The sequence below is a fragment of the Stegostoma tigrinum genome, chromosome 22 (genome assembly GCF_030684315.1).
Source record: "Stegostoma tigrinum isolate sSteTig4 chromosome 22, sSteTig4.hap1, whole genome shotgun sequence".
NCBI lineage: Eukaryota > Metazoa > Chordata > Chondrichthyes > Orectolobiformes > Stegostomatidae > Stegostoma > Stegostoma tigrinum.
The window spans coordinates 5,101,568-5,116,777 of NC_081375.1; the positions used below are offsets into that span (position 1 = coordinate 5,101,568).

The 15,210-nt window shown below is 45.6% G+C and overlaps 1 protein-coding gene across 3 annotated transcripts in view; it reads right to left on the bottom strand.

The window, feature by feature from the left end:
- ca10a (carbonic anhydrase Xa) overlaps positions 1-13,799 on the bottom strand; it is a 322,453-nt gene extending 308,654 nt beyond the window's left edge. Inside the window, exon 1 of one of the 3 annotated variants that reach the window (XM_059653542.1) lies at positions 13,392-13,799. In XM_059653542.1, coding sequence (XP_059509525.1) covers positions 13,392-13,449 — 58 coding nt within the window. In that variant the 5' untranslated portion in view covers positions 13,450-13,799. The remainder of the gene's footprint in view (positions 1-13,391) is intronic. The other 2 variants (XM_059653540.1, XM_059653541.1) reach the window with 2 other exon arrangements.
- Between the last annotated feature and the right edge of the window lie 1,411 nt (positions 13,800-15,210).

The following is a 15,210-nucleotide window of genomic DNA, read 5'->3' on the forward strand; positions in this document are numbered from 1 at the left end:
ATGATATGTGTTATATTTGAGTTTGTATTTAAAAATAAAAGCAGATGGATGAAGCTCAGCTCTGTGAAAGCTTTTGTTAAAAAGGTCAGAAAGTCAACTTAGAACAGTGGCCTAAGTACACTAGATCAAGGAAAGTAGAGTGCTTGGCAAAACCCTTGTGATGTTAATGGGTAAGATGTTTACACTGTTGAGTTTATGATAAGCAGAGTGAACATGTCAAGACAGTTAATTTAGTTTTGACTTCAGAATCAAGGTTCAAAATTTTAGTTCAGAGGAAATTGAAGTTCAGTACAGAAAAGAACTGGATTTATCCAATGGCAGACTAAGTTTTTTTAAAAAAAAATCAGCTTTGGGAGTGAATCACTTCAATGGAAGGGTTTTTAGATTGTGCAGCTTCCAAGCTGGGAAAGTTTGCAAAGAAACCTTCAAGTTGTCCAAACTAGGAAAGATAAGGCCATCAGAATTGTGAAAGGACCACGCAGCGGGCTCAGAAAGGAACTGGGGGAAGCAGGAACGGTTGTAATAGTCCACAGGAAAGTAAATAGAAAGTGCCAGGGACTTAAATATGAGAACAAACCTTAGTTAAAAGTGATACTTCCTGGTTATCGAGATGCGGAAATTGATGATGTTGGGAAATAATTTGAAATTTTACATTGATATTAGTCATAAAATCATAGAGATGTACAGCATGGAAACAGACCCTTCGGTCTAGTCTGGCCTCCATTCTGAAAAACAACCGTCCACCACCACCATCTGTATCGAAATGGTTCGTTCTCCCTGTATTCTGTGTGATCTAATCTTGCTAACCAGTCTACTATGCAGAACCTTGTCCAGTGACTTGCTGATGTCCACACAGATCATGTCCACTGCTCTGCCTTCATCAGTCCTCTTTGTTACTTCTTCAAAAACTTCAATCATGTTAGTGACACATGACACTAACACACAAAGCCATGTTGACTATCCCTCATCAGTCCTGGCCTTTCCAAATCCATGTAAATCCTGCCCCTCAGGATTCCCTCCAATCACTTGCCCACCACCAATGCCAGGCTCACCAGTTTATAGTTCCATGGCTTTTCCTCACCACATTTCCTAAATAGTGGCATCATGTTAGCCAAACTCCAGTCTTCTGGCACCTTACCTGTGGCTATCAATTATACAAATATCTCAGCAAGGGGCCCAGCAATTAGTTCACTTGGTGTTAAGATCTATCTAAAGTCGTTCACATTCGCATCTCACTTCCTTTATTTTCAATTTTTATGTGATGAATATGCGTTCTGTTGTTAAAGACCACCTGCCAGCCTCATGTAAATATGTTTCAGTGACTGGCCAACACAATGCAAAATGTAAGATGTGATTGTTTAAACGAGGGTTGTCTCTGGTCTCTGACTAGCCCAGTATTAGTATTGGCTGCGATACTGACAATTTTGTGAGTTTTGAATTCATTGAATTTAAGAGTGATCGGAGTCTGTTTTACAGAAATAGGTAGAGGGATGTTCTGGATATAAATCAGGAATGTTGTGATGAGGTTTATTGCAATGGTTGGACTATTTAAATGGCTGTGCTCATTGCTAAGACTTTTCTGGGAGTAGAAGCAATAACAGTAGTGAAGTGTTTGACTAAGGCTAAACCGAGAGGATTAGCAGATAAATTGAAAGGGGAAATAAAAGTGGGATCTTGAAAGGAGAAGATGCTCAAAGTCATTACCTGTCGCTTATAATTAAAAAGAACGGACCCAAACTTGATGTGTCATTATTAGGATTAGCTCAAACTAAGCCAGAAATGTACCAAATACATGATTTAGAGAGCAAAAGAGAAAAAAGGATAATCTTGGATTGGAACAACATGTTCAATTCTGGTCTCCCTCCTGTAGGAAGGAGGCTGTGAAGCTTGAAAGATTCAGTAGGATGTTGCCAGGGTTGGAGGGTTTGAACTATAAGGACAGGCTGAATATGCTGGAGATAACAAAGTGTGGAGCTGGATGAACACAGCAGGCCAAGCAGCATCTTCGGAGCACAAAAGCTGACGTTTTGGGCCTAGACCTGGAGCTATTTTCTCTAGAGGAGGCTGAGAAGTGACTTTATAGAAGTTTATAACATCATGGGGGGGACGTGGATAAGGTGAATTGCCAAGGATTTTTCCCCACAGTGGAGGAGTCCAAAAGTAGAGGGGTATGGGTTTAAGGTGAGATGGGAAAGACTTAAAGGGAGTTTAAGGGGTGACGTTTTCACACAGAGGGTGGCGCGTGTATGGAATGAGCTGCCAGAGGAAGTGGTGGAGGCTGGTACAATTACAACATTTAAAAGGCATCTGGATGGGTATATGAATAGGAAGGGTTTAGAGGGATATGGGCCAAATGCTGGCAAATGGCACCAGATTTATTTAGGATATCTGGTCGGCATGGACAAGTTGGACGAAAGGGTCTGTTTCCATGCTGTTTATCTGCAGGTCTCTATAAAGAGAATGATGAGAAATTAAAGGAAAAGAGAATTGGAAATAACAAAACTGGGAATGTGAGGACAGAGAAAAACAAGGAGAAATTGAGGAAAAAAAGTAGAAATAAAATAAAAGGGAAATCGAAGTTAAAAAGCTGGAACTTGAAAGAATAAAGGAAGTCAGAGAAAATCACATGGTCAGAGAAAGCTTAGAGCACTGGAAGAGGGAAGAGGTAGTAGCTCAGGTCGTGATTTCGATTCCAATTTGATTGAATTAGAAATCTGTGCTCAGTGCTTCAATTTACATTGGACGGTATTGAAAGATACTTGCTTCGGAGGCTTATGAACGGTCTTTGGGTTTATAAATAGAAGCATCGAATATAAAAGCAAGGAAGTAGTGCTACACCTCTACAATCATTGGTCAGGCCACATCTGGAGTTCTGTGTTCAGTTCTGGGCACCCTACCTAAGGATGTTAAAGCCCTGGAGAGAGTGCCAAAGAGATTTACAGGAATTATACCAGGAAGGAGGGATTTTACATACAAGCGGTTATTACAGAAATTGAAGCAGAGATGATTATGAGATGACCTTATTGAGGCATTCAAAATTATGAACAATTTTGACCAGGTAAAGAAGGATATTCACTGGATAGTGTGTCAGTAACTAGGGGTCACAGTTTTGAGATTGGCAGCTGGAAAGCTCGGAGTGAGATGAGGAGAACCTTCTTTTCTCTGAGGGTTGATGGGATTTGGAATGTGCTGCCTGGGAGGGTGGTGGAGGCGGATTCTGCAGGAGCTGTCAAAAGAGAGCTGGAGGTATATTGAAAGGGGTGAAGTTAAAGGGCTACAGAGGTAGGGCTGGTGAGTGAGACCACCTGGGTAGTTCTTGGGAGGCAGTACAAACACGAGGGAGCGAACGGCCTCTTTCCGTAGTGTTACATTCTCTGAATCTATGATTCTATGATTTGAAAAGGTGGCTGGGTAGACAAAGTGGTGAAAAGATTCCTGCACTTTGATGTTAGTATGTGTATTTGAAGTGTACAAGCGATAAATGTCTATGCCTGTTTGTTGGCAGAATAATCCTTAAAACAAAACAAAAACTTACAAAAGAAAGCAAGACTCAGTGCTCGTGAGATTGTCCCTGAAGCTTATCAATTAAAATTCAGGACTGTGAGGATAAAAACCCAATCAGGCATCTGCAGAATTTGCTACAGGGAACGGAAATGAGACACTGTAGGATCAATGGTTTTGACTACTGCAATTAGGGAAACATTCTGAGAACATGAGGTAAATCATGATTATGGAAGAATTCCAAAATAGTTTTCCAGAAAATGTTAAAAACTAGTTCAGAGAGCATCAAGTATCAAAGATCTGAGAAGCTGCAGTTCGCCTGTAATATTGTATCGAGCCAATTACAGGGGAGGAGATGGTCATGTGGGAATATACAAGGAAATTAGAAGAATGAAAATCCTGTGGATGGAGGAGGTTCAGGTTTAGGGAACAAACAGTGAGCTTCCATTGTCATAATGGAGAAAGGTTACAACCAACAAGGTGATATCAGGAAAGTAACCTGGTCCCATTGTAATAAGACAGGAGATACTAAAGCCAATTACTGGAACTTAAACAGAAGATTGATTGCAGTCGGACAAAGGTCTAAGGAATGTTCACAGAAGGGGGCATCGAGAAAGGAAAATGGAATTAAAGTTGAAGCAGTGGTACAAACAGAAGATGATTACTAGGAAGTTAGAGATGACTCAGAACAGTCACAAAAATTTTTCATTCTTTATTAGTGAGCAGAATTAGTCTACTGGAGATACTGAAATTTTTATCCAAAAGGGGAAGTGTTTCCTCATGCTTTTAATAAAGTTGGTAAACAAGTGATGATATTGAGGGATGGTGGAGCAGGTCACTGTTGTTGGCTGATGATACCATTTATCTTCCAGAGGGATTAATGAAGGGGAAAACATGAATTGGAGGGTATATGGAAGTTAAACAAATGCTATCGCATTTGTCCATTACAGAGGGACTTATCTGGGGAAATGAGCCGGCTGAACAAAGGAATCAATACTGGAAGGAATGAGCACATTCCTGATGGTTCCGTAATGTTAAGAGATGCAAGAACACTTCTATCGCACATCCTTCCACCAGTATCATCGAGAATAGTTTCACAGCGAGGACACACACTTGTGCCTCTCTGTGTGTCACAGCCAACATGAGCATTACTGTCTTCTATGCCCGTTAGCAAACTGAGAAACCTGATCAGCCCCTCATTAACACCAGCCAACTAATCCCCAGCAGGAAAACTGCACCCGATATACACCCACAAACTAACCCTGGCCAGTAAAACCTGTCTTACACATATCTATCAACCAGCTCCAACCAGGTAAACCCCGCCCCCCCGATATATATTCACCATTAATTCTGCCATGTACCATCCTCCCCGCCTCTGATATGCACCCACCTGATTAATTTCTCCTTCTATTGTTCAAGGCCAAATTCTGGTTAAATCCTTTCATACAAAGCACTTGGTGGTGTTTCACTCATTAAAGGGACTATAGAAATGAAGTGTTTTGTTGTTTTTATTGACACAGTTCAGCAGTTCCCCATCCAGAAACGAGCCCAGAACATTTACATTTCAAAATAAATCGATCAAATTATGCTATTGTACTAATCTAATCGCTTTTCCAAAGAGTTGACATAGGTACAGTGATGGGCTGAATGGCCTTTTGCAGTGGTCTGTGATTGTGTAACACATTCGTTTTCAAACTATGACGTACTTCTACATTATGCGGGGTTTAAATTCCAGATTTCGCTTTGCTCAGTTGTAGTGGCCTCATTGATCCCTGTCAAGGGGCCTTGGTTCCCAGGTTCTGAGGAAGGGTCACCGGACCCGAAACATTAACTCTGTTTTCTCCTACACAGATGCTGCCAGACCTGCTGAGCTTTTCCAGCAACTTTGTTTTTGTTGGTGATTTCTTGTTGTGTGAATTCGGATTTTGTAACTGAGTGAAAATTGGTTCACTGGACAAGCCACCTCTCTATCTCTGCCATCTCGGAGAGTTTCCCTTAAAGCTGCACATTCAAACAAAACCTCTTTCTTATGTACATCAAGGAGGTTTAAAGAGGCCAGGAATTTATGAAAATGTAGGGCAGCCTCCACTTTCCACAATAATTAACAATCTGCTGACAAACAGCAGCTCCCAGGAATCGCAAATTTCAGAAAGCCACATTCTGCTAACAAGCTGTTAATGACAGGAAGTGAAACAGACACAGAAACACTGAAAAAAGGAGCAGAAGGAGCCCATTCGGCCCTTCCAGTCTGCTCTATCATTCAATACAATCATGCCTGATTGTCCTGTTCCTGCTCTCTCCCCATTCCCTTTGATCCCTTTAGCCCTGAGAATTATATCTAATTCTTTTTTGAATATAGTCCATATTTTGGCTGCAGTCACTTTCTGTGGCAGAGAATTCCACAGGCTCCACATCATTCTATTGCACATTGAATTAATTCACTCTTTATAGCTGGAGCTCACTGTTGTTTATAACTTTCCTCCGGGATTTATATTGGGAATGAACATCCCAACCAAACTAGATCTCAGAACAGCAGTTGCAAGATGAGCTGAAGAATTTGATCTTGTTGGGAAATGGGAGTGGTGTGATCTCTAACCTCTCCATTTATGAGCAATCCAAATGGGATGCCCTCCTTTTCATGATGAAATGCCCCCAACTCGTCTTCTTCATGAATTTTCATCAGTTATACCAGTCAGCATTTTCCCATCAGCAAAACTTACAAACCCTGAAAAAACAAACATCACCACAGTCCCGGGATTGGTAAAGCAACAGATCTGCACATTTTCAGGAACCAGCTCACTGTCACACTGGATCATCTCCCGTGTGGGACCCATCTCCTTTCTACTGTCCTGAGGAGTTACTCTCTGACCCAGCCCACAGTCACAACCGCCTTTCTCCCTGAAGACGAACTGTCAGCTCCAGACTGCATTAAGCTGAGCTGTGATGCCTCGATTGTTGAACTGCCTACTCACTCTTATAGTCCAGGCTCACTCATGCAGGTGGCCAAACAGACTGTACATCAGAGGGTGCATGGACCCCAGCGAAGCTGATGACTCTCCAGTGAAAGGTAGCTTCTCCCGACTAGTTTAAACCCTCACATTTCCTAATTCATGTAAAACTGGGATTACAATAATCAGAGATCTGTGACTCTCTCTCCACTGTTACTGGGTCAAAATCCAGGAACACTTTCACCCCAAGTACTGCAGCAGTTTAAGAAAGCATCTTCACCGGCACCTTCTCAAGGGACAGGCAATAAATGTTGACCCAGCCAGCGACTCCCACATCCCAACAAATAACCAAACAAAATATTGTTTCTGGTGATCTGTCACAGCGAGCATTCTTTTTTTCAGCCAGCTGTTTGATGTTGGAGATACAATTCTGACAACCCACACGCCTCACATGCCTTTCATCTACTGCCTCTTGTCTCAGCAGTGAGCTCTCCCTCTCCTATTCTCAACCCAGCATCCCACATTCTCTGATGTAGACTTCTCTCTTCTTGCTGTTTATTGTCAACACTGCATCAACCTGTAGGGACGGCACGGTGGCTCCGTGGTTAGCACTACAGCCTCATGGCACCAGGGACCCAGGTTCGATTCCACCCTCAGGCAACTGTCTGTGTGGAGTTTGCACATTCTTCCCATGTTTGCGCGGGCTTCCTCCCACAGTCCAAAGATGTGCAGGTTAGGGTGGATTGGCCATGGGAAATTACCCATAGTGTTCAGGGGTGTGTGGGTTATAGGAGAATGGGTCTGGGCGGGATGCTGCAAGGGTCAGTGTGGACTTGTTGGGCCAAAGGGCCTGTTTCCACACCGTAGGGGTTCTGTGATTCTATTGTGCTCCCTTACTGCTCCCAAATTCCTAGCTATCCCTTCCTACATGCTTCTTTCCCATCAGCAGGATTTATATCCCAGAAGCTCACCCCCTCCAATCACAGCTGATGCCCCTTCCTTAGTTTCCTTGGTTTCGCTCTATTGGACACACCTGAGCGTCTAAAGAAATAACAGGGCAGGTGAGGAATTAGTGTCTTAAAAGAGCTGGAGAAGTTGAGTAGTTTAGGGGGGAATTCCAGTGCTTATGGTCCTTGCAAGAGAACCAACGAGGGGGCAATTACAGTGTGGACGAAGGGCAAAAATTAAACAAGTGCAGGGTTTTCTGTTTGGGTGAGTTGGTGGGGGGTTAGGGGCATTGCCTGGACCAGTTTGCAGAGAGAACCAGGAGAAGGATTCTCAACATGTACACCACAGCCTCGTTCCAATCACGGCCAACATTCCATTTGTACTCCTAATTACTTGCAAACAGCTTCAAGTTCAAAGACACCCAGATCCCTCTGCATCAGCCACATTCTGCACACTCTTTCCAATATAAATGATATTCTGTTCTTGTATTCTTTCTGCCAAAATTGACAACCTGGCATTTTGCCCCTTGGTGCCACGTCTGTCAATTTTGTACTCACTCACTGACCCTATCATTACCTCTTTGCAGGCTCGTCTCCTCATCATGACACGCTTTCCAACCTATCTCAGTACCTGCAGAAACTCTGGCTACAATACACATAGTCTCTTCACATCCATGCAAACGAGGATGGGTGCAGCTCCAACAATACTCATCATCCAGAAAAAAGCAACCTGCTTGACATGAACCACATCTACAAGTGTCCACTCCCTCCACCACAGACACTCTGCAGCAGTGCATCTACAGGACGCACTATGAAATTTCACCAAGGCTCCTCCGACAGCACCTTCCAAACCAATGACCACTTCCATCTAGAAGGACAAGGGCATCAGACACATGGGAATACCACCCCCTGCAAGTTCCCCCTGTCCATCCTGATTTGGAAATATATTACCGTTCCGTCAGTGTCACTGGGTCAAAATCCTGGAACTCCCCCCCTAAGGGGCATTGTGGGCACATGGACTGCAGTGGTTCAAGAAGGCAGCTCACACCCACCTTCTGAACGGGCAAATAGGGCCAGGCAATAAATGCTGGGCCCAGCTCATGGTCCATATGTGATTAAAAGAAAAGCATCATCTGAGTGGTGACCAACTGGAGAGGCTGGGACTGACTGTGTTCGAGCAGAGTGAATTTAATGGCAGTGTTCCATGCCATGGAGAGTTTTAACTGACTTACAAAGGAGAAACAGTTTCAGTGACACTGGAGTTGCTTGACAGGGAGCACGGATTTGAAGAAAATGGTCCAGATGGGAAATGAAGATGTGTCTGTACAGGCAAGTTTCTTGTAACCCCTGCTTCAGAAGGCTGTGAAAGCAGATTTAGCAATAACTTACAAAGCTAATTGGTTAAACACTGGAAAAGGGAGAGAAAATTGAAGGGTTTTGAGAAATGAGGGCAGAACGGAGGCAAATTGGCTCAGTTTTTCAGAGAAGCAGTACAAGCACACTGGGCTGAATGGCCACCTACTGTGCAGCTTTATTCTGTGAAGACAAACAGCTCAATTATGCCAATCCAAATCCAAACCAGAAGACCAAGACACCTCTTTGTCGCTAGAGTTTATTGACTACTCAGTCTTTAAGCTCTTTCCATACCCTGAGTTATAGGTATTCCTTATGTATCTGTGCTCAGACTGTTAATAGCTACCACTTTATTCTTTAACTGAAATAAAGATGTCAACAAACTTAATAGTGAGACTAGTCTGACATTAGCAAAATGTTGAGGAATTAGTGAACTGTGTTATTGTATGAATCACTAGTTAAAGTGAGTAAAAGGGAAACATTATTAAAATAATAACTGCTTACTGGAGTTGTGAAATGCATTATTATTTCAAGGGCTGGTTAGTGGCCTGTAGGAATTAATGATTAAATTAATCACTGGTGTGAGGGAGTTCTAAGCTACATTATTATAGTAAACAATAGTTAGGGTGCGTTACTGAGTTGGGATTGGTTAGCACAGTTGAGTGGACAGCTCATTTACAATGCAGTGAAACTAACACCACGGGTTCAGTTCCCAGGCTGGCTGAATGTAGGTCTCACCTCCTGCCTGAGACACAGTGACCTTCAGATTCAACTCACCAGCAGTTGAGATGAGATGATGGTGACTTATCTTTACTTCAGGTCAAATTCTGCAATTATGGCAGAAATCACTGGTACAGATTGAGGAGTTACAGAAATACAGTATCATGCCATGGCTGAAAACAGGCATGTTGCTGAAATCTTTTACTTTGCACTTATCACAGCAAACACAAGAATGCCAAATTTCAAATGATCACAACATTTGGAGAAGAGGATGTTTTGAAGAGCAAAACTAGACTTGAAACATTAACTCTGTTTTTCTCTCTCTGTAGAAGTTGCCAGACCTGCTGAGTTCCTCCAGTATTGAATGCATTTGCCTCAGATTTCTAGCACCTGCAGTAATTTGATTTTAATTTCTGATTTTTAGAAGATCTTGATTGGTTGGCAAGTTGGTTCTGATTGATCAAGGCAGTGCCACAGAGAAATCTAGGGTCGTTGGGTTTTGTAGGGCCCAAAGATGAAATAATATGATGGATGACATTAATTTAATTAGTGATCAGACTGACTTCCAGAAAAAGCACTACTACATTAATCATTGGTTGGAGGGAGAACTGAAAAAGCATGATTATATTAATCACATGTTGGAAAGAGTTGCTGATAAAAATTGCTTTATTAATCATGAATTAGAATGAGTTACAGAAATAAATTGTCACACTAATCCCTGGAGAGTTGACTTAGTGACATACATTAATCCATCGATCACTGGTTACAGAGAGGCACCAAGAGTAGTTGTTAGATGAATTACAGGTTGAGGTAAGTTACTGAAATACATGATACTATTACTTGCTGGTTAAGGTGATCAGTTACTGAAATATTATTAAATTTATCAGCAGTTAATGTAATTTACTAAAATAAATGTATTTATTAAAAACTGGTTGGAGTGAGTTGCTGTAAGGCATTATTGTACAAATCACTGGTTAACATAACTTACTAAATTAAGTTGTCATATTAATTGCTGATGTGGTGTTGGTGAAACAAATTATTCTGTTGCTCATTAATTACGCAGTTACTAAAATAAATCATTATGTTAATTGCAGGTAAGAGTGAGTGAGTGATTAAAGTGCATTAGGGCAGGTTTCCAAAATCCATCATTGCATTAGGCACTGAGTTACTGATTGTAATTATTGTATTAATAGCTGGTTAGTACAAAGTTAACTGGTTAGTGCAAGTTACTGATTGCAATTCTTTATTAACTCTGGTTAGTATGGGTTACTAAGTGTGGTTACTGTATTAACCCTTGGATAGTGCAGATTATTGATTGTAATTATGGTATTAATGTCCGGTTATTGAGAGTTACTGGGTGAAATGATTCAATGACTCACTAACTGCTGAATTGCAGGTTGGTGAACAAAGCCGGTTGATTGATTGCAATGAGGGGAGGGAGAGCCAAAACACTCATAATTTATTCTCCAAACCACATTAATGGTTTTAGGCTCTTTCCCTTTTGTGTGTGTGAGACTGAGAGTGTCGAATTTTCCGGTCGATTTACTGAAGGACTGATTGATGCCTGTTTAATCAGGTTTTATGTGTCAGTCCCGGGCAGGAGGGCTGCGTTCAGCGTGGAAGCTAGATCAATACTGCCGCCTCCTGCCCTCCGATCTTACACTGCACAGAGCCCAAGCGCTGCCTCAAAGTTACTGCTATGTGTCGGACCTTCGGAGATGGCTGTTGTTGGCGGGGGGGGGGGGGGGGGGATGATTCAGGGAGGAGTGGCAGTTCTGTCAGCTACAGTTTTTTTTGGGGGGGGGGTGATGTGTTCAACCCTGGGGCAGGACGTGGCAACGTTCAGATCGACTTCGCCCTGTCTCTGCCACTATATCGCAGGGCAAAAGCGGGCAAGGTGGGGGGGGGGGGAGAGGACGTGTCTGTAGTTATCACCAATGCCCCCGGCCACCCCACCCCAGCCCATCATATCACATATTCCCCCTCATCTCATCAAACCAGCGGGCTTTGGGAGTGGGCTCTCCAGAGAAGCTCAGGCAGCGCGGTCACAGAGTTTCACACGGGGAGGGGGTGTATGTGTATGTTTTGGGGTGGTGGGGGTTATGAAGGATTGCTTTCTGAAATGCTCTACTGATTTTCAAGCCAAACCCAACCCTGATACAAATCAAAACCGAAAGATCTGCGGATGCTGTGAAAATACAAGTGATGTTTTTCCAATTAAAAACAGTTTCTCCCAGAAATTCAGGTTCATTTCGACTGGTCTTTCGATATTTGATGGGGGCGAGCTTGCGGTGAGACATTAAATAATCGACACTCAGAATCCCCCCCCCCTTCTCTCCGAGACCCCTTCGCACACTCACTCACTCACTCAAACTATCACACACACACACTCATACTGTCGCTCTGTCACACTCTCACTCAAGCTATCACACTCACACTGTCACACACACACTCAAACTGTCTCACACAAACTGTCACACTCACTCTCCCATACTGTCTCTCACACTCACAAACTGTCACACACAAACTGTCACACTCACTCTCCCATACTGTCTCTCACACTCACAAACTGTCACACACAAACTGTCACACTCACTCTCCCATACTGTCTCTCACACTCACAAACTGTCACACGCACACTGTCACTCACAAGCTGTCACTCATTCACTCACACTGTCACTCACACACTCAAACTGTCACACTCACACCGTCACACTTCGTGTCACACTCACACTCGCGTAGTTACAGACACTCCCTCCATCCCTCTCTCACACACACACCCACAGGGGGTATTTCGGGCTCTAACGGAGGCGCACCGAGTGAAGGGGGGGGGATGCGGGATTTGCAGCTCCGTCTGCCTGTCTCCTGCCCCCTCCGGGTGGGTGAAGCGGGTTAGTGAAGGTCCGGGGTGGGGGGGAAGGAGCAACCTGCCGCCGCGTCGTCGCTGGATGCTGCCCGCTTCCTGTCCCCAGCCCATTGTCAGCTCCCCACCCCCCAAACCCCAACTCCAACACCCCCCAAAACCCCAACGCCCCTCCCCACCCCCCAAACCCCAACTCCAACACCCCCAAAACCCCAACTCCAACACCCCCCAAAACCCCAACGCCCCTCCCCACCCCCCAAACCCCAACTCCAACACCCCCAAAACCCCAACTCCAACACCCCCCAAAACCCCAACGCCCCTCCCCACCCACAACCCCAACACCTCTCCCCACCCCCCAACCCCAACACCCCTCCTCACCCCCCAAACCCCAACCCTCCCCACCCCCAACCCCAACCCTCCCCAAACCCCCCAACCCCAACCCTCCCCAAACCCCAACCCTCCCCAAACCCCAACCCTAACTCCAACACACCCCAACACCCCCACCCCAACTCCAACTCCAACTCCAACCTCCATCAATCACCGCCCCCCCCACCCCAGGCACAGTACCCTCTCCCCTTCCCCACCCCCCTTCTCCCTCACCCACCTCTCCTACCCACTTCCTCACCCACTCCTTCCCCCTTCGCCCCCTCCTCCTCCCCATTCACTGCTCCCACACCCCCGAAATCCCCTCCCTCACCCCCAAACCTCTTCCTTGCCCCTCTCTCCCCTACCCCATTCCTTGCCCCTCTCTCCCCTACCCCTTTCCTTGCCCCTGTCTCATTGAGACCCCCGAAGTCCTCTCCCCTGCGAGCTCGAGCTCCTCAGAAGCCCCCTCCCCGGCTCTGCGGGTTGCCCCGGGGGTATTGGGGTGGAGAGAGAAGGGGGGAAAGCGGGGTATTGGGCTTTGGGGGGGGGGGGGTTTGTCCTGCCAGTTCTCGCGCTGAAGCGGGAGCTCCCTGAGCTCCGGACGGGGATGAGCCTGGCGCCTGGTCAGTGCAGGCTCGGGGTTTGTGGGGGGGTGGTTTGGGGGGTGAGGCAGTGGCTTTGCCCAGCTCTTACCTGAGACACAGAGCAGCAGCTGGCTTTGCACGATCAGCAGTTCCCAGATCCTCTCCATGATTCCCGGCGAATCTCCTGGATCCCGAGCTGTTCCTGGGGGGATCTCTGGCGGTTACAGATCCAGGGGCGAGCCGGCGGCTCGGAGCGGACCCGCTGGCTCCTCCAGGCGGGGCCAAAGCAGCGGCATCGCGGCACCGAGCCCCGGGCTCACTCCGGCACTGCCTCAGTCCCACCGTCCGCCTCTCGCTGCAACTTCACCGGAACCAGCAGCAAACCCGAGCCGCCCTCCCCCAGGCTCCCACTGTCATCGATTCACCAGAATTCCCGAATCCTACATCAGCGCAGTATCACAGCGAGAGGGAGGGAGAGATTAACAGAGAGAGTGAATCACAGAGTGCGGGAGAGAGAGAGAGAGAGAGATTACTGGAGAGAGAGCGGGGGGCGGGGGGGAATAAGGGATGGAGATTCCTGGGGAGGGAGAGGGGGAAATGAGGGAGGGAGATTCCTGGAGAGAGAAGGGAAAATAAGGGAGGGAGATTCCTGGAGAGGGGTGGGGGTGATATGAGGGATGGAGATTCCTGGAGAGGGAGAGGGGGAAATGAGGGAGGGAGAGGGGGAAATGAGGGAGGGAGATTCCTGGGGGGGGGGGGGGGGGGAGAGAGAGAGGGAGGGGGAGAGAGAGGGGGAAAGAGGGAGAAAAGATTACTGGAGAGAGAAAGGAGGGAAGGAGATTACTGGAAAGAGAGGGGGAAATGAGGGAGGGAGATTCCTGGGAAGGGGGGGAAGAGGGATGGAGAGAGAGTACTGGAGAGAGAAATGAGGGAGGGAGATTACTGGAGAGAGAGGGGGAAATGAGGGAGGGAGATTCCCGGGGGGAGAGAGAGGGGAGGAAATGAGGGAGGGAGATTACTGGGGAGGGAGAGGGGGAAATGAGGGAGACACGAAGGGAAGTGACAGTAGAATGTGAGAAAATTCTATTCTAGAATAGAATCAGAGAATGTGAGAGAGGACTGGATACAGAAAAAGTCAGAGAGAGAGAGTGCAATCGAGAAAGAATCAGAGAAGATCTGAAAGAGAGTCTGTGAGCTTTACATGTACAGTGAGGGAGAAGCCCAGGTACCCACAGAAAGAGAATCAGAGAAAGAGAGAGAGAGAGTTGGAAGGAGGGGGAGAGAGTGAGGGGACCAGAGAGGGAGAGTGAGGTGATGGGGAGAGACAAAGGGAAGGGTGGAAGGATCAAGAGGAAACAATTCAACCTTAGACAGGAAAGAGCATGGCCGTTCGCCCACAAACCTTACCCTAAACCCAACCCAAAACACAAATCTGAAACCTAAACTCCAAACCTCAAACCCGAAGCCCAAGCCTAAATCCAAAACACAAAACCAAACCAAAAACACCCAAAACCTAAACCCAAACCCCAAATGCAAACCAAAAATCTAAAACCCAACCCCAAATCCAAAAACCCAAATCTCAAACCCCAAATCCAAAATCTAAACTGCAAATCACAAGCACCAACTGAAAAGTAAAATCCAAAATCAAAACCAAAACCAAAACCCAAGCTAAATCACAGAAACAAAAGCACAATTCCAACACATAAAGTCCCCTTCAAATCCCAAACTCCAACTTCAAATACAAAAACCCAAAACCAAACTCTAAACTCAAAACCTAAAACCACAATCCAAACCCCAATCCCAAAACACAAATCCCGAACCTGATCCCCAAAACAAAACTAAGCCCAAACCCAAAATTCAGTACCCAAACCTAAATCCAAACTCCCCAAACCATACCCAAACCCAAATACAAAATACAAAACCCAAAA